We start from the raw sequence: 22,772 nt of genomic DNA on the forward strand, positions 1-22,772 counted from the left end.
TTAATTTATAATGAAGTGAAATAAAATATATGCGATGTCTTTGATAATTCGGACTACTATAAAAATGAACGCCATTAATATGACAATTTCAGCTGAACAGATTATTCCACCTTGATAAGGTCTTGATTCAATCTGAACAATTTAATTGATTAACCACTTTTACGCAGAGCTCAAAAAGCTTTAAAAAATGTGCAGCATATTTTCAGGCTTTTGCTGGAGATTTCAGTGGTTTAAATTGAGTACGGGCATAAAACGCCTGATAGGCATTATATGCCTCATTAGTTTTCCCTGCATTAAATAAAAGCACTAGTTAATTATTTTTTCCATACTATGCATCGAGGTAATTAATTGTGGCCAACTTATGGTTAACTTAATTGCCTGTTATTCTTTTGTCAAACAAAATCATCGGCCAGAAGAGCTTATTAATTGCTGAATTATAGCTTCGGAAAATTATCCGCAAAATCATCCGATTGTCCTTGCAAATGACCAAGTCCTTGCATATCGAAAGATCAGGATGTAGTACATATATATACCACTCTTAACTCAAGAAGTACTTAATAATATTCCATTAAATGAAATTCTGAACCGTTATAACAAAAAGATAAAAGTCTATATAGTTTGCCGTTGTACTTTGAAAATGCTTTAAAAAAGTACCTATTGAAAATAATTGCACGAATGAAGCGAAATTGAAGCGAGAATGGTACAGAATTACTTTTAAATTTCGCTTCGGTTGGATGTCTACCGTTTGGGGGCTTGCAGGCCCATTGAATGCATAAGTGGCAGACATATTTGTGCATTACAACGAGAGCTGCCATCCTCATCATCATCAGCACGATCCGGTGAATAAAGGATGTAAACTGTTTTTGAGCTCATCGGAGTGTGAGTAAAAAGCATATCAGTAATTATGGCTCCTGTGCTCCCAATCCGTGATTCTTCATACTGGTCTGGATGGGACGGGCTTTTGGGGCCTTTCAAGTGCTTCTCTTCACCTGTCTGCTGAATGGCATTTCATCCCATCCTCATTTTTGCGTGTATTTGCTTTGACCGGTGCAATGATTGCAACTTTTCAATTTTTATTTACAAAAGCGAAACAAAGGCTGGCAATGTCTGTATAAAATGAGCTCCATATGGCCGTATCGTTCGTCCGCTGAAAACAATGCGATGGTGATTTTAAATCAATATATACATATAATGTATTACATTTTAATATATTATATTTTTACATCTACGAGTCTAGTAATGGTACTATTTACTGCTCCTATCAAGAGCCTGCTTTCTTAAGCAACAAATTGTCTGCCCACAGTAATACTAAGATATAAATTAAAAATCTTTAAAATAATTATAGAATTAATTCTTGTATTTGTTTTTCTAAGGGTATAGATCGGATTTAACTTAGAACACTGACGCCTTCTCCTATGTTTTAATTCATCACGCCTTTGTTGCCAAGTGTGCAAACGTGCGAACGTGGGCAACAAGGGGTTAAGGGTACACGGCAGTCACGGATTTGGCAGAGATTAGCGCTCCGTTCTTGTGGCTTTGTCGGTTTTGCTTTAGTTTTCGGTTGCTGGAGCTGAAGTTAATTAATTTTCGCTTATTTGATTGTTTGCCAGGTGAAATGCGTGTGCATGATTATAAAAGGTTGGTAATCTCAGTTAAGTTTTAATGCTAGTTTACAAGCAACGTAATTTAACATCATAATGAATATGGAAAGGTTTCAACGGTTGGGCAATTAGGTGATTCTATTTTTTCTTGTTATGGTGATCTTTCTCGATGCGTTTTAGAATGTCATCCATGTTGTTGATCAACTTTTCCAAAATTTCCTCCAGGAGGCCCACACGGTTATTGAGACTAAAATGAAACTGGTTGGTGAAAGGTCAAGAAAAAAGAATTCGATTCTTACCGAACCATCTCCTGGTTCTCTCCTTGTGGAATATCCTGAAAGTACTGTTGCCTAAAATATAGTTAGTTACAATGATTGGCAAGAAATGGGTAAGACTAAAGCGAAATTACTCGGCTGGTGTCATGTGCTTTCGCATTTCATGTGCCTCATCCTGCGCAGCGCCCACATCATGATACGCATCCTTGTCTTCGGTTACAGACGCTTGAGGATGAGGGCGTCTCTTCCGCCCACAATGGGTGATCCAGTAGAGCATGCCCGCCAGTTTCCTGTAGATATACGATCCCAAGTGACTGCGTCCTTGGGTGATCTCACCCTTCACCGTATTGTACGTCTCCATGATGATAGCCAGGAACATGTTCTATGTAAGTAGAAGTCTCACAGTTATGCTAACTTATTGTTTAACTGGCCAAACCAACCAACAAAATGAAGAACACAAGCAGGATGTAGGTGAGGAAATAAATGGGACCCAGCACACGATTCGCTTGCTCAATGAGGTTGTACTGAAAGTCGCCAAGGATCATCCTTATCATGGTCAAGATGGAGGTTATAAAGTTACGGAAGTCTGGATGCTTAGTGCCAAATAGAAGTAGGCCCAATTGGGCATAGGCCAAAAACACAATGCCGAACATCAAACTGAAGCCAGCCAAGTCCTTGGAGCACTAGAAGAAGATTTACCCATCAGAAATGAAGTGCTAGGCTTATTTTTGTGGAACAAACCCTTTTCAGTGTTGTTGTGAACTGCACCAGTGTCTTGTTGAAGCTGATGAACTTGAATATTTTAATCCACACAAGAAAGGCCAGAATGGCCATCATATCGACATAAATGATGTTCCAGAAACATAGAACGTCCAGACTTTGGTAGGTGGGATCTGTGTGGGCTCTGGCAGTGAGGGACATGACTTTAAAACTGTGCCAGATGTTGTACACTAAGGCTAGGTAACAACCCTTGAAAAGTAACAAGTTTAAAGGTTAAGACGGTTGGAACTAACGTATTAAGAAAGACAGGACTTTACCAGTAATATAGCGCAATCGAGAATGTTCAGCATCGAAAAGAAGTAGATTTTAATTCCAGATTTGCGAAGTTCAGTGATTTCATAGATGGTGTAGTAAATAACCATAATATACCAGAAAATGTAGATAACCGTCATGAGCATACTGCGGTCCGTAAAGAAGGAGTACTTTTTCACCGTTTGAAGATGGGCTTGTGGTATAACACCACCCGTGGGCGGAATCTCCGCTATCAACCTACAAGTATAACACATAAAATATACATAGAACACTGCCATTTGAACTTACTTAACGCTCTGGAAGATGTCCGTGTTTTCGTTAAACAAATTGAACTCAACCAAACAGAGGCGTGAGCCGCGATCCAGCCAGTGATCTTCCTTCAGATCGTTTATGATCTTCACATTTGTTTCTTTTTCGTAGGCCAAGTTCACCGTGTATCCGCCGGTGCGGTAGAAGGCCAGTACCGTCCAGATGGGCGTGGAATCCAGGTCGTTCATCGTCCGGAACGGGGAACCCTTGTGCGTCGCCTTACGGTCCTCGGCTCCGGCGGAATACGCAGCATAGCAGGTGTTGAAGTACCGGATAAAGGCGTCGTTCACGTAGCAGCTTTCCTTTCGCACTCGAATCTGCCGGAGACGTGGCGGTCCCAAGAGCAGGTTTTCATATAGGAAGACGCGCCCCTGCAAGGAAAGTATATCAAATTTACCCCACATTTACATCTCATTGCCAACTATACGATGATTTCCATGATTTCGATGGTTTAGCTCACCTCCAGATGATGCGCGCTTATGTTGGCGGGATCAAGTTTTGAATATTCGCGAGATACATCTTCGCTGCCGTCCTCGCTGGACTCATCGGATGCCTGTCGCTTAGCTCTGCCATGCCCCCGTAGGTCAATGTACGGATTTCCATTATATTGGAAATCCTCTTGCAATCTGCCCACTTCTGGGGAATTTTCAGGCGATCCCGCCCCACTATCTTCGGGTGATTTTTCAGTTACTGGCGGTGGCATTGGGATTTCTGACGTGTGATTGTGATTATCCATAAAAGTCAAATCGCCGTGGAGTGTTACAAGAAAGTTGTATTTGAGATAGTCCCACCAATCCGGCACGGTAATAAGTTTCTCAAAACCAACCGTCACCGAAGGAGCCACCACCATTTCCCGATTCGTGAATAGTCTCTTCATCGTGTCGTTGAAATAAAACATATAAGTATGCCGAACGGACAAAACAACTTGGAGATACGCAAGGATCACAATTAAACTAAATTAAAAATTTCTAATTTCTGCTCTCTATACTTACCCAGAGATGTTAGAATCAGAAAAATTATGAACACAGAGAACTCCACGAGGGCTTCGCGTACCTCCTCATCGGTTGTGTACAGAATGCGGTTGGTTTTGGCCCTATTTTGGAGGGCTGAAGCCGCGGTTACCGAAGGCAACCTATGTCCACGGCCTGGGGTCCGTGACGCATCTGAGTCTTTGGGTTTCTTCTTCCTTTTAAAGAAGCTTAATTTCTCCGTCTCTGGTGGCTTTGCAGGACTGGGCTCAGCTGCAGCTAGCTTCACCACTTTTGCAGACGTCGAAGTTCCAGCTTCCTGAACGCTTATACGGCCGGATTCCCGAGTGCTAACGGGACGAGAGGGAGATGCCGAAGGAGCCGGCTCCCGAACAGATGTCCTTGCAGATGTCGAAGGCTTATCGGAGGGCGATGGGCCAGGATCCCGAAGACTTGGCCTAGACGATGCCGAGGGACCAGAGTCTTTCACCGGTTTTCCGCCAGCTGGTGGTGGACCGGCAGGATCAGTTGCTGGCGGCGGAACAGGACGCGTGGAACCCACTCCTATCGATACGCGTTTGGGCGCTGGCGGAGGTCCTCTAGCCGGAGTCACATCGCCCGGGGTCGTGGTTGCTGTTGGCGTTCCACGTGGCGATGTGCCCGGAGGCGTTTTCGGCGGACGTGGTGGAGGAGGTCCTGGCGGACCACTTGGAGGTTTGCCACCCTGGCCTTGCTGGGCCATTTTCAATACAAATTGTTGTTAGCTTTGCAAGTTTCTCGATGAACAAAAATATTCGTTCCAGTTGCACGTTCTGAGGCAGACTGAATAATGCTGCGAAGGGACCCCGACGACAGGCACGTGTTTTGAAGTTTAAGCCATGTTTACTTGGATCTGGCTAAGAAACAGAACAGTACACAAAGACTTTCCAACCAAATGTGTTTTTTATAGAAGAAAATGGAAAGCGGATTTTGGTTACGTTTAATTACTTCAGGGGTATGTAGACTTCGGCTTGATTCCTTTCTTGTTATGTTATTAACGGTGCCATTGTACTATTTACTAAACACAATATATCCGAAAGCATAAATAACTGAAATATGAATTTTACCGTAAGTTCTGGCCATTCATATTTAATCCAACTCGGCACAGGTAGCAGGTGAAAAAAACAAGATCCAGACAACAGCTGCACATTCGGCGACCCTAGCATATGCATATTTCATGCGTTAACGCCAACATTTGAATTGCAGCAGAGAAGAAGTGGAGTGGTATGGAGTTTAAGGACTCCAGCCAGCGCAGGATGCTTTTGATTTATGGCAGTCGTTGCTGGATTCCCCCAGCCACAGCCCCACCCACTGCTCCACCCACTCAAACATCCTGGCCTTCTGGTCCGCACCTATCAGCGCCAGTTGAGTTGTCAGTTGGCGCATAAAGAATGCATGTAAAATAGCATAAAAGTGATAAGATCTCTCTCTCTCCATCAACTTGCCCATATTTGTTTTTCCGGGAGGATGCAGGTTCAGATTCTTCAAGCCGACTCCACAATCTTAACTGAATCCTGCATTTCTTAGACCGTATTGAACTTCACTTTTACTGGCAGTATCGTCTTATTAGACAGAAAGGACTCCACGAACCCAATCTATAATCTTTTCTTGAAAGTCAAAAGACGTTAGATATGTTTTGAAATATATAATATTTTATTTGTAAATCTTTGAAACCGCTTGACTTTATTTATATGTTTTCTATACCTTTCAGTAAAATGTTAAACTAATTACAGACTACATTACATTTTACTTTTTATTTGTCTGACTTTATTCAAATAATTCTGCCCTCTAACATCAAGAACAATTTAAGTACAAATATGACAAAATTTTGTTTTGCATTAAGATATCCTCTACATATATAGTTTTCAACTATTAATGAATAAAATATAAGTTTAAATAAGAATAAAAAGCTAAACCAGAAGTGAATGTTTAGCTTAAGCTTCATCAGCTTTATTTTCATTTAGCTGGACAAACTAGTTACTTGTTCATTTTTTCACATGGGTTTCAAAATGTTTGTTAAAAATGTACTTTAGTTGAATTATTTTCAGCTTTCCCCTTAAATGTGTTTCACTACGAGCGGAATTTCGAATGTTTTTTGTTGGATTGCGCCCCGGTACATTTTATTATAATATTTATTTCCTTAAATTTAGCTAGTTATTATTTTTCTAAGTTTTATCTCTTGGTTGGTGCAAAAGTTACATTTTCTCTTCATTATTGGTTTTTCTCTTCTATTTGCTTAACTATTTGGCTTTGAAAAATACTTTGGCGCCACAACGCAGTTAACAATTTCTGTATTCTATGTATCTATATTTTATTCTGTAGGATTTGTTTGCCGACCACGTTGAATAGTTAGGTAGATTTAATGAAAATGTTGATGGTATTCAGCAAATGTGATTACAAGGGGGATGCAACTTTTAAGCTACTTCTTTGGTAGGGTTGATTTTGCGGTTTGTTTTTGTGCACTCGAGAGCTTTATTTGTAAGCTTTCTATTTAACTTTAGTTTTGTGTTCGCTTATTAGATACATTTTTGTAATTGGTCCTTTGGTTTCAGAACGTTGCTTAAAAGGCACAATTGTTTAAACTAGTTTCATTCCATTATTTGTGAATTGCTGGTGTGCTGGGTGCCTCCGTGGCCACGCCCATTTAAGCCATTTCAGCCCAGTTCTTAGCTGCCTAGTACGGCTTGGCCGCATCCTTGGAACGTTTAAGTTGGACCTTCAGCCGCTTGGCGCCGATCTGAAAGCCATGCATCGCCTGGATGGCCGCGTTGGCCGAGTGTGGATTATCGTAGGACACAAAGCCGAAGCACTTCGACAGGTTGGTCTGCTTATCGATGAACACCTTGGCCGAAAGGACATTGCCGAAGGGAAGAAACGTCGACGCGAGATCTGTGTCAATGAACTCCTGAGGTAGGTGATAAATGAAAAGATTGCTGCCATCGGGACCTGGTCGGAGAAAGTAAGATTTATTTAGTATCAATAGGACATTCATGCTATGTTTTAGGTTAAGAAGATTTCTTTAATTGATAACAGCTATCTTCACAGAAATTTAATGATGCTAATTTTAAAAAAGGATTAAAAATGTAATATGCAAACACGGATAAATCCGTTGAACATAAATTAAACTGCAGTGCTGCTTTATAAATATTTGTAAGAGCATATCATTTTTGTGGCCCTACATTTCTCGTTGGAAAAAGGTGCCCTGTGCAGATATTTGCAGTACCAATCAAAAGTGTTCTCCGTAATTGAACCTTACCCTCGATCTGCTTGCCAGTCACGCCGGCAGCTGCCGCTTGAAGGGCGCTGGCGGTCAGAGGTTGAGATGCGGCTCCGTAGGCGGCTCCATTTGTCAGTCCGCTCAGGGGGGATGAATAGGGGTCAGCGGCATTTGGAGGCCCTAAAATGTTGGACGAATCAATTAAAATTATTGCCTACAAATATTTACCTTGAACAACTGAAAATAAGTGTGTAAACAGTTATTTCGTTTTCCCACAGAACGGCTTTTCCACAAACAAACACTTACAAGGAGGGACATGAACAAACACATACACATACATACACACACACATACAGTGGGACACAGAGATACACGCAGAGAAATATGTATGCAAATATGCACGAGAATCATATCTGAACAATAAACGAACCCGAGTTGACTTAACGCATATGAGATCTCGCTCCTTTATTTATGATTATTTTTAGTGTTCCTTCTCACACATTGTGCTCAGGCATTTCATGCTATTTTTTATGCCCTTTTTGTGGCTCTCGTCCTTTCATTATTAAATATTATTTTATTTTTTCCCTTTTGTTTGTGTATCAGGGAAAAATTGGTTAGCCTTTGTTGTTCGGGTCTCCCCGCGTGGCGCCTGTTTTTTAATTGAGCCTGCCGGGCCATGAAAAACAACAATTTTGAGGCGCCCCAGCAGTTCGCTTTGTGCATTGCCCAAAGTGGTTGTTCTTTTTGCATAATCTACAACAAATTTATTACTTTCTTTTGGTTCTTAATTTTATTTTATTGCATTTGGTGATGGAATTTTTTGTAGCAAACGAGAGCTTTGCATTATTTCCCATTCGGTGTGTAAATAAATAGAACAAATTTATAAATCCATAAAAGTTGCTAATTGAAAAGCTAATTGCAGTCGGCAATGTAAAAAATGCTCCCAAATTTATTACTTAATACTTGAATTCTTGTGCAAGTCTACCAATTTGGATTTGAGCGTATGTAAGCTCCAGCATTTAAATTTGACTACTATAAGAACGTCCACTTTGTTTTAAATATTTTGAAGAGATATCATATAAAATCTCTACATTTCTTTAAAAGCTTTTTACTTTGTTACTTAATATGATATTCCTGCTACAAGTCAATTTTATGCATACTCCTCCGCAAATCTTCCCCTTCTATATTGTTTTCATGTTTCTGATTTCGTGTTTTTTTTACTAATTTTTTGCTCCTTTTTTGCAACGCAATCAAGAATGTATTGTATGAAGCGCCATTTATTCATTGTTGTCAGTAACGGGTTGCTCTGGTTTCCTACCATTTTCCTGTTTTATCAATTTAACTTTGCTTTGTTAGTTAACAAAAAAATATTTTGTCTTATTGACAGAGATGTTCAGAACGTAAAAATACAAACATCGCAAGTAAAACGAGTATTTTGAGCTAGAAATTTTCACACAGAAATTTAGCCGAAAATTGCAATCAACTGATCGAAAAAGAGTAAGTAAAGTAGTTTGTTTTGACACGGGAATGGCTATATTTTATAGCCTCTGCAATTGTAGATAATCACCTGCAACATCAACTAAAACGAGTTTTGTGTAGAATTAGTACTTTAGTTAAAAATAGGACAGGACATGGCGGGGCAGGGTTGAAGGCTCATGCTGTTGGCAGAAGGGTTATATTACTTAGGATAATACCGCGTTTAGTTAGTGTGGTTAGGGTCCAGAGGCAATTCTCTGTTTTGATTACAATACACAACAGAACAGAAGAACACAAAAAGATGTACGAAACACATACAAATACAAGAAAAGAACAGATCATCCCAATACCCAATACATAGTGAGTGATATATATTTGCACACTTCTTTGAATTCCTAAAATTTTAATTTTTCGAGACCCCTTTCTTTAATTATTAAATCTATTAACATTGCCGAAAAATGTGATTTTAAAATTTTGTTTAAAGTATTCCATCAATAATTCATTAAAATAGGTATCTTTAGGTATCTTTCTGGGAAAGTTGAAATCAAATCTGTGCAATGATCTACAATTTAGAAATGATTTAATAACTAAACTGTCTTCAAATCATATGTCTTGCAACCCTCTTAAATGATCTACTTACACAGCGCATTGAAGGTCAGCGGTTGGCCGCCGCCCCCCTGCTGAGTGGGCGTGGCCGAGTGACCGATTAGCTGCGGCATGTTGTAGGGGGTCGCGATGGATGGTGGTGGGGGGGCGGCCGCGAAGGTCAGCCGCTGGTTGTGGAGGCCGCTGGTGGCGCTGCTGCTGTTGTTGTGGCCGCTGCTGCTGCTGTGGTGGAGGGACAGCTGGTGGTGGGCGGAGGGCGTGGCTAGTAGGGTTACCAGATTCTGCATAGACATGGATGGAGCGGCGAGCAGTCCAGCGCCAGCAGCATGCCCGGCGGCACTTGTGGGTGTTGGTGTGGGTGTGGGTGGTGGTGCGCCGCCAAGTGGGTTAGATGCTGCTGTGGCTGCTGCAGCCGATAGAGATGCTGCTGATGCGGCGCCGATGCTGGGACTGTGCTGGCTGTGGTGGGCACTGTTTTCCGGTGGGTGGTGGAAATTTAGTCCTGATTTTCCATAGTTATTTTTTTTGTTTTGTTTTTGTACAGTTTGAGTTGGTTGGTTTATGGTTTAAGGTTTTGGTTGAGTTGGTTGATTGAGTTGATTGATTGTTTTGTTTTTTTTGTTTTTTTTTTTTTGTACATGACCACAGAGTCAATCATAGACATACCAAATAATGTTCAACGAATATTTATATATAAAAAACATAGAAGAAAACACACACCCAATTGGATTATTTACATATACAAAAAAATTATAAAAAATTAATTTTGATTTAATTTTTTGGTTTTGTTTTTTTGCGTTTTAATTCATGTAAATACATACAAATCAAAACAAATAGGAATTAAAAAATTAACGAAACATGAAAGTAAACAAAGAGGGGAGGGAGAAACAAAAACAAAATGAAAATGGGAATATGAATATAAACTAAAAAATTTAAATTAAAAAGTAAAACTGAACAGCAATAATAATGAAAATAGTTCAGAAATAGAAGAGTTCAAATAATAAAATTTCAATTTTGTAATTTCAATTGTGTATTGTAAAAGATAAAAACCAAAAATAGGAAATCAATTTAGAAAAACGAAGATGCAATAAATACGTAGGTATAAATTAAAAATCATCAATAAATAGTAATCAAAATCAAACATATAAATGCAAAGACATAAATTCAGTTCAATCGAATGCAGTTAGACATAAACTATAAAATGATGTATATTAATTGCATAAAGTAATTAAGATTCTAAGAACGCTAGCGGAAGGAAACAGGAAATGAAAAATACTCCGTTTCCCATTTCCGGCTTCAGTTATTCTTTTATATTGCATACTTGGCGGCGCTGGCAAAAGATTGAAAGCTGTTCTACACAAAACAAGAATCCTAAAAACACACAGAGACGGAAAAAGAGAGAGAGAAGAGGGAGGGGTGAGGGGGGGGGGGGGGTATAGAGGGAGCAGGCAGGTGTGGTATGTGTGCGAGGGATACAGATGAGCACAGACATTCACATAAGGAGCCGGGCATTGTCTAGCATATTTAAGGAATATTTTTCAAATTGCTTCCTCGCTTTGAATGAGCTGCCAGTAGATGGTTTTATATTCTGTGTGTGTGTGGGTGTGTGTGTTGGTGCATAGTTTTCTCATTCCTGGGTGCCACGCCCCCTTCAGGCAGCTCCCGCTTTTGTGGGCATAATAAAACTTTAAGTGTTCTCACCTGCGGATAACTTCAGGTTGTTGCTGTTGCCACATTGGAATTGCATTTGTTTACCTGCCAGACCTCGGGCTATTGGGGCAGTCTCTTTTGCCATACACTATGTATGTATATATGTGACGCCCTTTCTTTCGGCCACCTTTGATGGTGCCTTATGCCCTTGGGGCCTTTGGCAAAGTCTTATAAAAATTGCAAGTCGGAAAATGGGCAAAGAAAAGCAGGGAAAACGGTAGACGAAGGCGCTTTTTTTCGGTATTTCCTTTGTGTTTTCTCTCAGCTAAGTATGTCTTCAAAACTTTAAACATGGCTTTGTTTACTTATTTGTGACCAAGTTAGGTTGTGGTTCGAAATGTATTTCAAAATTTCCACGCATTTTTCTTGGCTTTTCAGCCCACAAATAATAGGTATTTACTAGAAGACACAATTAAATAATGTTTTCTACAATCTCCGGCTTGCCGAAAGTGGTCAAATCAACAAACGTTTAAGGGTCTGCCGCATCCACTTAACGGTTTCATTCGGCACTTAAATACAGAAAAAATAAGGAAAATAAGGAGCGCACAGGACACGTTCCCTGCATTTGCTGGCCATCACAGTGCGGAGTCGTCGAGTCCTTTCTGACCCCTTCGACCAGCGTCTAGCTCCTGGATGTGGCATTTAAAAACGTCATTTGTTATTCAAGTGGCATACGTCGTCGCTCTAAGTTCCCCTAACTGCCCAGCAGTTGCCCCCACTGTCCGCTTACGGTTACTGGCGTCCATCGGAGGACATCGCCTCCTCCTTCTTTTGTCACTTTTCCCCAGTCCGATGCCCTTTCGCATATCCTGTTTCTTTGATGGATGTGTCAGCTATGGGATGGCCTTCGACTTTTCTGGTCTACCATTTGAAGCCATCTATTTCAATATATATTATTGCTAATTAGCTTTCAATTTGAGCCCAAGTCCAGCTATTAAAACATCTCATAACTTAATGTAAGTATGAGCAGGGATGTTCCTGAAATATATTGATTTAGCCCTAAAACGGTCGAATATAAATTCGACACTTGTACACTCTATTTTTGTTAGGGAATCTCGTCCACCTCAAAGTCCCCCTCAAATTTCAGTGGCAGATTTTTTGCGCTTTGTGCGATTACATCACGCGCCGCTCAACATTTGGTTGTCTGTGATTCCCCTTTTATTTCATTTTTTCCCCTCGCCGCTGGCTTTTGCTGTTTGTTCAAGCTCTCGAGCTTGATTTGTTATGCGCAAAATGTCCACGTTCCCGTCGAGACTGGCCAGGGGGCGGGGTGGGCGTGGCACGTCGGTCATTCTAATGAAGCGGCGTTGCATATGCAACACGTTTGCATGGACGCCAGAAATCTGGAAGCCCGTCTGGGCCCATCATCCCCATCATCGTGTCATCTCGTCATTGTCGTTGTCCACCTTTTAATCCTATTACAATGTTTTTGTTTTATTCATCAGGCAACTGAAGAGCTGGGCCGCCTATCCTTTCCTTCCCAACTCTGAACTCCCAACTTTTCCGGTTTACTTTGCCTTCCGTCTCTTTCGGCTGCATTTATGCAAATTTTGTTGCTTAAATTGAAATTAATTATTTGACAGTTGTTGCTGAATTCTCTTCTGCTACACTTCCCCTTTGTTTTTTTCCTGTAAATCTTATAAATTTAGTTGGGGGCGAAAAAAGCGGAGTGATTTTAACCTTGTTGAGCAAACTAAGCTTGCGGATTATGAATGTCGTTTATTTTGTAGGCTACAACATTTTTAACTTTTTGAATGTTCAACTAAGCTTTATTTTCAGCTTAAAAGATTGATATGCTACATACTTAAATAAGAGATCAAGTTTTGTTTCCCTTTCAGTTAGTTATAACCCAATAAAGTGGATTTAATAATGTTTAGTGATCTTTTAATGCGAGTTCTTATATTTTTTGTGAATGTAAACACTTTGGAGGTTAATATTTTTGCAAGCTTTACACAATATTATTACACACACATAGAATACCACACATATGTATAATAATTAACAGGCTGCTCATTCAAATTTTTCTCAGAAGCCATAGGAAATATTTTGAATCGAAGAACTTGCAATTTAAAGTGCTCTATCCCGTTGGGTTGCAATAAAAACACATATAAAGTGCGCGATTGGAAAAATTAGGGATAAACAAAGAGTAGAACACACGTAGTAGACAACGAGCAGATGTGTGCAGGAAACGAGGACAGATTGAATGAATAGTTACGGATAGAGAGCGAGGTTTAAAGAAAGGAAGATGCAAGGCTTTGGATTTATTCTGTGGCTGTGACTAAAACTGATCGAATCCGATTCATTTTGACTGGTTTCAAGGGTGTTTTTGGGGATGGGAGAAGAGTCTTTGGGGTTGACTAGAAGGCCGAGTCCTAACGGATTAACCTAGGCTGGAACATTTTTTCGCGGAATCCACTCACCTGGCAGATAGTGTCCCGGACTCAGTCCGTATCCGTGAAGTTGGTGGTACAGCTGAAGGTGGGCCGTCGCAGCGGGATCCGCCCCCAAATAGGCGGCCGCTGCTGCCGCCCCCTGGTGGGCGGCGTTGGTGGCGAGCAGATTGGGGGCCAAGGACGCACTGAGGGCGGTGGTGGAGTTCAGGGGAACGAGGGTGGTTGGTGCCGTTGCTGCAGAACCAGCCTGCTGAACCTGAGGCACTGCGGCCAATGCGGCCGCCATCGACGGATTGGGACGACCCGCCGAGGACGGAGCGGCTATTAGAGCCGTTGCGGCATTAATGGTGGGCGTGGTCGCACCTGCTGTCGCACCGCTCGGCGTATTGATGCCACAGAATGCGTGAATCTGCTGCATCTTCTTTTGGTCCTTTTCCTTCTGCGTGTCCGCGAATTTCACAACCAGCGGAGCTGAACAGCCCTCCATGGTCTGACTCTGATGGAGGGCCTGAAACGGATAAGAAAAAATCACAATAGTTAATAACAAATTGCTACAGCTGGACAACGAATATATAATTGTCAAAATCCGGGCAAAACCATTTCGTGGCGTCCCCACAAATAGCTGACTAGTTTCGGGCTGTTTCATTTAGCTAAAAATTGTTTTGGCTGAAAGGTTTTTTGGCTGAATTGAGCATCCCTGTACAACTTGTTATTTAAGGTTTCAAAGTTTTTATAGTGCACACCTGGCGTATACATAACGTTTGTTTATTTGTATTACTAATACGCAGCGTTGGCACCAAAAGAGCAGCGTTTTAGTCACTATGTGTTGTTTATTAGTGCACTTTAAAACCTAGTCTTATAATATTGCTAATATTTTGTATTGGCGTTCTTCATGGTTGTATAAATTTAGTCGGATTCAGCAACGCGATTGAAGTTTTTTGCCTAATGATCACATTTACTTTCAAAGCTAGTTTTTAATTTTTATGAGTCTAGGTACAGGCCAAAAATCCAGCCACCCCACTCTGTGGGAAACTCAGCTTCAACTGTGCAGCCATGGCGACCTGTTTAAAAACTCGGAAATTTCCCTAATTACTTTGTAGCCAAGAGCAGCAGTGTCGCGATGCCTGGATGGGGTGGAGAACGGGGTGGGGCAAAACAATGCGCCGGCCATAAAAGTCGCGCCAGAGCCGCAAGAATTATAGCCAATGTAATTAAAGAGCACTTCTGGTGGCTGCCACGATACAGGCGAATGGGACGCAGGATAGGATGCAGGCCAGAGTTGCCACCGCCGCCACAATTGAGCGGAAGTTTCGGCCCGGGTCGCCATGGCCCCGGCTGAGTTTCAATGATAAAGTCTACATAAACCGGAAAATAAGTAAAGTGGCATGCCAAACCCCCCCTCCAACGCCCCAGTGCCCGGCAGCCCCTCATCAGACCACAGCCTAAATGCCTTCGCTAAATGTTTGGCCTGGTTTTCGTGACGCGCCCAGAGTTGCCAGCCTCCCCGTTTCTCGGCCCCATTCCCATTCCCATTTCCAATCCCGTTCCCGCGCCATTTTGTTTGTTTTCGGGCTTAGCAGAAAGGTGTAAATTAAGTCGCCTAAGCGGACAAATGGCTGTGTGGCCTAAACTATCTGGGGGGTATGATGTTGGGTGACTATGGTTGGATGGGTGGTTGGATGACTGGGTGGTTTGATGGTCGGGTGGACATGCGGAGGCGGCTTAAGTGCGCGTCATTATTCTAATGCTGTAAGTCGACTTGCCGCTGCCATAAAACTTATCAAAACTGTTTTCGACCTCTAGATGCCGCGAATTTGTGGGTGGCGCTTGTATAGAAGTCCTTGTGGTTTTGCATCAAGGAAACCTGAGCGAAGTATATGTTTAGGGATTTTATCAGAACTTAATTTAATTCCAGTCGATTGACTACTGAGCATTTTATTGTAATGGTATTGTTATTGTTCTTATTTTCACAGAGGCTTATTTTCTTGATTTAACTTAGAAAGATGTCGATTACGATGCCTTATGTTAATATTTATGTTAAATAAATTGGTAAATCGACCAATGGCATTGTCTCCAATGTAAACGATTAATGTCAAAGGTTTATATATTTCCTAAAAATGTTCTTCTTGTTGCTCCAACCTAGCTTCTTAAAAGCACTTAATTTTTAAAACATTTCTACTTGGAACATTCCCAAGTCACCTACTAATCCTCAGTCATTTTTCACAGCTTGGCCTAACATTTCACTTCCCCCGGAGCAGCAAAAAACGGGTTAAATGACCCGTTGGGCAACAGTGGGCACTGGAGACTAGACCGCACTCCCAAGTTGGCCAGAACTCAGCGTCAACCACTTGACAAATTAGCGAGACGAATGCGAAAAATAAAATCTGCATGCGTTGAAAAATGCTATCATCATTTGGCCACCCACCCATTCTAGCTCGCATTTTTTGCTTTCATTTGGGTTTTTGTAAAGAAAAAGAGACTTAATGGTGGGGCAGAAGCCGAGAATGAATTGCAGGGCTATAAACATGGCACATTAATATTAAATGCACTTTGCCAGCAGCTTCAGCTGGAGCGTCTTTGGCTTGGGGCTTCGTATTTTGATGGGCACTTGCACAGCTTTTGCATTGCATTTCATGGGGCTGCATACTTTCAGGCGTCAATAGACTTTGCAATGACTTTGCAACCCTTGCTTCACTGCGTCGATCCAAATCATTTGCTCCTGGACAGGCTCCTCCTGCCTCGAATCCTTGGACCACTTGGCCCCAGCTTATTGCTGGCGTGTGCGTGCCCAGCATCCCGTAATTTGACTTCAAATGCATTAAAATCGCTGGCACTCACACATGTAAGGGTACAGTGGTAACCGCGGTGAAGGAAATGGGCTTATCAGCTACATTTGTGTTCCTTACTAAATACTGCAATAAATGATCTGATCGGTTTAATGGGAAATGAGCATTTCTGGTTCAAGTAAGCCAACTGACAGAACTGCCTAATCATTCCAGCTACGAAATTATAAGTTCTATTATGGCGTCTGCCGGTCTATCAAGTATATTCGAGAGGCATTGGAAAATATCCTTGAGGCATGTTGTAGCCGGTTCAGACCGTACTTTGATGTTTGTGTTTGTGTGTGTGTGCTGGCGTATCTGTGTTTCTGTGTGCTGTGGTGTGCATGTATGGCTTTATAATGGCAGTCCGCCCACAACAACATTCATCTTGCAAAAGGCGACAAATTATGTGCAATATACTCGGGACAGAGACAGCATGCTCGGACTGTCCTGCTCTCTCCCTCCCGGCCCCGCTCATTTCCCCCACTCCCTGCATCCCTGCATGTGTTTGTGTTTGGCTGTCGGAAGTTTGTAATTTTGCCTGTTTCCGGCACAAAACTTGCATTAGTCTCTGCCATTGCGCTAGTGTGAGTGTGAGTGTGAGTGTTTGCTTATAAGTGGGCGTGGCAGGAGCGGAATGTGGAAGCAGGATGGGGGTTACTTGGTTGCCAGGATTACCGTTGACTTCTTCCGCTGCCAGAGGCGGCGTCTTGCTTGCGTTCCAGCTTCCTGTTTGCAGTTGCATGCGGCTTTTGTTGTTGCTGCCGCCGCCATTGTGGAATGAAGCTGTGCTCGTATGCCTGCATATGTGTGTGTGCGTGGCAGCGACTCTGCCTTGGTATGTGTGCCGTGAAGAAACGTGTTTTATATGCGCGACTCTTGCCGCCGCTGCAATTAATCATTGCGACAGTTTTTCCCACACTAGCCACAGCACCAAAAAGCAATGCTGCGCTTAAAGAGCCAAAGTGACTTTAATGGCATCGTTTCGCATTCGCTCATCTTTTCTAACACTTATTCTTTATTTAGTAACCCATCTGGTACAGTTTAATAAGGTTATCGGTTCTTATTTTATATTTAAGGGTCTAATTTTAGACAACTTAAAGCGGATTTCCTATTGGTTCCCTTACAGCTTAGTGACTCGATATTAATCGCTTTTTTGTGTTCATTTTTAGAGCTTACCTTGATAGCTCCGATGGCGTTCTGCTTGGTGGCGAATGTGACGAAGGCGCAGCCCTTGCTCTGACCAGCCTGATCCCGGAGCACCGTGCACTCCTCGATGGTGCCGTGGCCCGTGAAGAGTTGCCTCACATCGGCCTCGGTGTACTTTTTGTTCAGCATGCCAACAAAAAGTTTGCGTTCTGGAAATACATCAGCGGAAAATGCGAAATGAAAGTGGGTTTTCAGTGAATGCTTACAGAAATAAACATAAAATAAATGCAGGTTGAAGTAGAGTGGTGAAATTAGCATAAATAACAATTGTGTTTGGGCGAGAGCGGGTCAAGGGGCCATCCAACCACAAACATTTGGCTTAAAGGCTCCAGCTGAGTAGGTTGCCCATGTGGCACGAACTACTATGACGCCCTGCACGGTGCTTCATTCAGAGCCGTAAAAATGCTCTGCCAACTGAGGCTGCTGACTGATTTACTAACGTACTGACTGACTGACTGGGAGAGTTGCAAACGTAATGGTCACCATAAAAATGTCATTAAAACCGCGAAATGAGTACATGTTTGTGGGGCTTAACAGCTTTAAGGCTTTTGTGTAGCTCAAAATGACATATGAATGAAAAAACAGCAGTTTTCCAGACAGATTTTAAGGTCGAAACGAATGTTTTAAAGAGCTATCTATTTAAAAATATTTAAAAAATATTCTTAGAGTGGTCACTAGTAAAAGCTACAATAATTTCTAGCGTAATGGCTGCTTATGGTGTAAAATAACAGCTGATATATGGCCAAATTGCAACATCACTGACTTCCTTTAACCTACAACAGGTAACCACATGTTTGGTGGATTTTTTATGAACTCTTAGCTGACGCTTAAATTCCTTAATGAGTGTTCGTGTGGGCTCCAATTTAACGATCGGTCAGCGGGTATTTAACCTAAATTGTGCAACACCCGGCGAATGAGTGATATTTTGGGATATTTCTTTTGGGGCCCTTGGTGCGAGAGAGTTGCAATTAATCAGGGAACAACTTTGTAAGCAGCTGGGACCAGTGAAGGCGAGGCAACTTTAAACTGCTCCAATAAATCGCTTTCGCCTTTGGTCTTCCCATAGATTTGAGATCTCTCCCCTCATCGAAACGAGAACATTTGTAAGGGAAAAGTTTTTGTGCATGGCAATTGTTATGCTTTATCTTGGTCCCCATGTGAGGAGGGGGCGTTGCAAAACTTTTTTGGGAGCGCACATGCAAAAGACTAAAAACGCAATCGCAACAAATCGAATCAATGCAACAAGAACTGGGGAACTGCAGCAATAAGAAAGAGGAACTTTTCATTCTGCAACACTTTCGAGCACACACTTCTGCCTTCCACCAACTGCCCTATCTTGGCTTAAAGTTTACCAGAGACAGCACACACTAAGCAAACAAAGCGTGCGTTCAAGCCACTTTTGGATGCCGTAACTTGGAATAGGGTGGACCAAAATTGCAGGTTGTTAGGGGAAACAAATGGCACATAAGGCATTTTCAAATGCGTAAAATATGAATTTAAAATATTACAAAATTAAAATTATTGTTATTTTACCGAAGTTGGTGAGAGCGAAATTTGTATATCGATCGTGGATTTCCTGGTAATGATATTTTATTTCAGGCTGAAGCGAGTTCCACCATGGCCCACTTGGCATCGTAAAGTATAAATATAGAAAATGGTGTCGCTGCAAGGGAAGTGATTGGAAATTGTTGCTTTCGCCTGGAGTTGGCATCGGAGAAGGTGATGGTGATCCTTGGAGACCCCCCCCCCAGCCAAGGCACTCAGAACGCACTCAAGCCGCCCAAGGGGGCGTTGGAAATGGGTGTTATCTGTGGGTGGGTGTGGATGAAACTTTTTTCGAAACAGGGTGCAAGGCATTCCGGTGTGCTAAATACATACGAAGTTGTAGTACTTCCTCGTTGTATTTGCCATCCACCACATCGACGTGCAGCACTTGCCCACTTTTTGGTCTCTGTCCGGCACATGTGGAAAATTTATTTGAGGTTAGTTCAGGTGTGACACAGGAAGTAACATTTTATATATTTATTGTATGGATTTGCCATTTTAAGTTGAAACTTTGCCAGCGAAGATACGAGTGGCACGAAGGAAAAGGGCTATGACAAAAGGAGGTTAAAACTTATTGCAGGCACCTGAGTCTCCCGCGTTTTCCACCCTTTCCCCATTTTTCCCATTTTCCCCATTTTTCCCCTTTTGAGCAGCTTGTTAAGGACCTCTTTTGTATTTGGCATCGCTGATTGGAAAGTTTTATGCGCACGTGATTTTTTCAGCGCTGATAAAAGCTCGTTGGGAAAGTCCAGGCCAGCGAAAAATAAAACCCTAAAGAATTTCCTTTTGTTCTCGAAACTGATGTGCGCTAAATTGCCTGAAGTTTTGCCACATATTTTTGGATATTTAAGGAATTTGTTTAATTTGAATACTACTCTAAAAAGGTGTCCAAATGTAAGCCCAATATTTAACTACACACTTGTGTCCCATTACACGCAGCCTTATTGTTAGTGAAATAAATTCGATCGCTTTACCGGGCTGTAATTTCCATTGGCCCTGTTATTGCCGGCGCAATCTCCGCATTAATTTGGCTTTAGGCAGTTTATCATTTTCACCTTTTTCGGCGTCGGCCAAGGAACCAGAGTGTGGAAACTGACGCCAAATGGCAGGAATCTCATTTAAGGAAAGTCACTGCCTTCTGCCACCGCTGGCCCACACTTTCGGTGCATCTGTGTGTCATTCCTGCGGGCCATTACAGTTGCAGAAATTGCAATTTCACGACAATTACCACAAATTGGTTTCCTCAACTGGCTGGGCGAACATTTTCGTTTCGTTTCGTTTCGTTTCGGCGGTCCCTCTTCGTGCCTTCCGCCCCACAATTATGCAGCAAAGTTGCACCCCCTTGGGCATTTTTCAGGATGAGGGGCGATTGGGGGAAGGTGAAGACTTCCGCCTGTGGCATATGCATTGTAAGTTCATCCTTGGGAGCCAACTCTGCCATATGATGTCGTTAACTGTCTTAAGATTTATATGCACAGTCAGAAGCGGAAACTGCACTTATGTGTGTGGGCCAAAGAAGGCGGGGCGGCTCAAATCTACTGGGTCCTCATATATTTCACTTCACACTTGAGACATCAACTTTTGTGTCAAGTCGGTTTCTGGCCCCCGAAAATGGTTGGCCCCGGGCAAAGTTTGTCATGTGCATAATTTACTTTTTCCACACACATGAATTGCGTATCTTTTATCTTATTAGAGCTTTTCTGTGGAGTCAGCCGAGCATTAGATTGCATTCAATTTGCATTGCCATTAAATTGCTCGCCTCTTGGCTCTTGGAAAAACCTTCGACAGCTCTTAATTATTTCCCCCAGTTCTGTTTGTTTGGCATAAACAAATTGATCGCCTTGTGCAAATGCTTACGAGCCAGGCTCCTCGATTCCGAAATCCCGCGCATACTTTTCAGCATTATTGTGGCTTACAAGGACACCCTCTAAAAGATTGCTCAAAGTGCATCAAATAATATGATTTTAATGATCTTAAAGTATTCCTACTGGTTTATGTGTATCAGTATGTACGTTACCTTCCCTAAAATGCTTTTTCCACAGCCAATTTCCCCGATTCCACTCTCACACGGTGTAAGCCAAAAACAATAGTTAAACGCATTAACCAGAACAATGACATCCGTGCAAACGAATGGAGCGCATAAAACTTTTGCCGAACCCACAGAAAGTGGGGTAGAATTCCTCCGGAGGGTTGTCAACCGAGATTTGCATACATCGCAAGTATGGATGGAGCAGAATTTGCTACTAATGCGGAGCACATTAAAACGAGGACATGCGGAGTGGCGGAGAAGCGAAAGGATAAATGTTAAACACGCCAGCCAGATTTATACAAAACACACACTCAAATCACACTCGGATATACGAGATGTGGCACTCGAATTGGAGGAATGCAACATTATTCAGAGCATTTTGGCCAGGGGCTCAGGAGGAGCTGCAAAGTAATACATATGTAAAAACAGATGTGAACAAGTTGGCTAATGGCTATGACTTTCTCGTCCCCCAATAAATGGTACATAAATGCCGTTTAAGCTGGGCATTCTTAAATATCAAGCATATATCAAGGTTTTGCCTATAGCCCCGACTTTAGTTCTCTTTGCAGTTCATGTGCTGCAGCTTTGCGTTGAGTCTTGAATGGAATCACGTATTAATTAGGGCGCACTATGATGGAGCTTGTCTCAGACTGCGTCTAATCACATATTAAGCTACTTAGGCGGCATCCCAGCTGCAGCTCCTCGTCTATCAGGTTTCAATTAAAATTTAGCATCAGACGCGGCCAGCCTTAAGCTCAATGGAAGTGGATGCTTCACTCCTGATCCGCCATCTCTAAAAACAGTTAACGTTTTCAATTATAACATAAACACGCCAGCAACACTGTGCATACAACAATGCATAATCAAGAGAAAGACTTAACGCATTACACTCGGCATAAACTGGGATGTCAGGCATTTAATTACGATTTGACCTGATATGTGTATGCTATTGAGTTTCACAAAGGTAATGGAATACAAATTTGCACACTGCTCTTTAATTGCATTAAAGCTGCTGAAGTTTTATTACTTGAAATCAAACCTTGGCTATGCGCTAAACCTGGAATGTTCATCGGATTTTCGAATTTTCAAGCCATTCCTTAATTGACAAATGCAAATTGCTTGCATGCTGTCAAGGAAATTATTGTTTTTTCAACTGTAAGTGGCATGGGCTGCAGCTCCTGCTGTTGTTATTACTGTGTGTGTACTGTACAGATTAAGCGCTGAGCTCACACGAGGCCTGATAAATGAAAATGGCATGCACACATGTGCAGCAGCAGCAACTACGCAGCAGCAGCAGCAGCAGCAGCAGCAGCAGCAGCAACAACAGCAGCTGCTGCAATTTTGAAGTGCTGCACGAGTTGGAGGCAACTTTTCACATATTTGTATCTGTTTGTGTTGTTAAGTAGTTTGGGCGTTTTCAACTCGCAGTCTCAGCTGCATAAATATTTATTGCGGAAAATGCATGTGTGCCGTGGAAGGCGCAACCATTTCGCATAGCATACTTTTCGCCGGTCTTGTCATAATTAATTTAAAGCCCCGCC

General features: G+C 42.1%; 2 protein-coding genes across 10 annotated transcripts in view; both read right to left on the reverse strand.

Moving 5' to 3' along the window:
* Window positions 1–1,721: 1,721 nt before the first annotated feature.
* On the reverse strand, window positions 1,722–4,927 carry LOC6543239 (polycystic kidney disease 2-like 2 protein). Its single transcript, XM_001969709.3, has 9 exons — window positions 4,210–4,927; window positions 3,678–4,141; window positions 3,197–3,588; window positions 2,914–3,145; window positions 2,618–2,845; window positions 2,317–2,559; window positions 2,011–2,258; window positions 1,901–1,951; window positions 1,722–1,848 (listed from the first exon to the last, which is right to left on the reverse strand). Exons 1-9 carry the CDS (start codon window positions 4,925–4,927, stop codon window positions 1,740–1,742), a joined length of 2,685 nt encoding a protein of 894 aa, XP_001969745.1. The 3' UTR covers window positions 1,722–1,739.
* Window positions 4,928–5,856: 929 nt separating this feature from the next.
* The window catches only part of LOC6541598 (CUGBP Elav-like family member 2), a 53,159-nt gene continuing 36,243 nt past the window's right edge, over window positions 5,857–22,772 (reverse strand). For 6 of the 9 annotated variants that reach the window (XM_026979726.1, XM_015159444.2, XM_026979725.1 and 3 more), the window contains 5 exons: window positions 17,628–17,806; window positions 13,654–14,134; window positions 9,558–10,025; window positions 7,481–7,621; window positions 5,857–7,170 (listed from right to left, as the gene is read on the reverse strand). In XM_026979726.1, the coding sequence (XP_026835527.1) occupies window positions 6,899–7,170; window positions 7,481–7,621; window positions 9,558–10,025; window positions 13,654–14,134; window positions 17,628–17,806 (1,541 nt within the window). In that variant the 3' untranslated portion in view covers window positions 5,857–6,898. Of the gene's footprint in view, window positions 7,171–7,480; window positions 7,622–9,557; window positions 10,026–13,653; window positions 14,135–17,627; window positions 17,807–22,772 lie in introns of those variants that run through there. The other 3 variants (XM_015159441.2, XM_015159442.2, XM_015159443.2) reach the window with 3 other exon arrangements.

Source organism: Drosophila erecta, unplaced genomic scaffold, assembly GCF_003286155.1.
Source record: "Drosophila erecta strain 14021-0224.00,06,07 unplaced genomic scaffold, DereRS2 tig00000055-arrow-pilon, whole genome shotgun sequence".
Lineage (NCBI taxonomy): Eukaryota > Metazoa > Arthropoda > Insecta > Diptera > Drosophilidae > Drosophila > Drosophila erecta.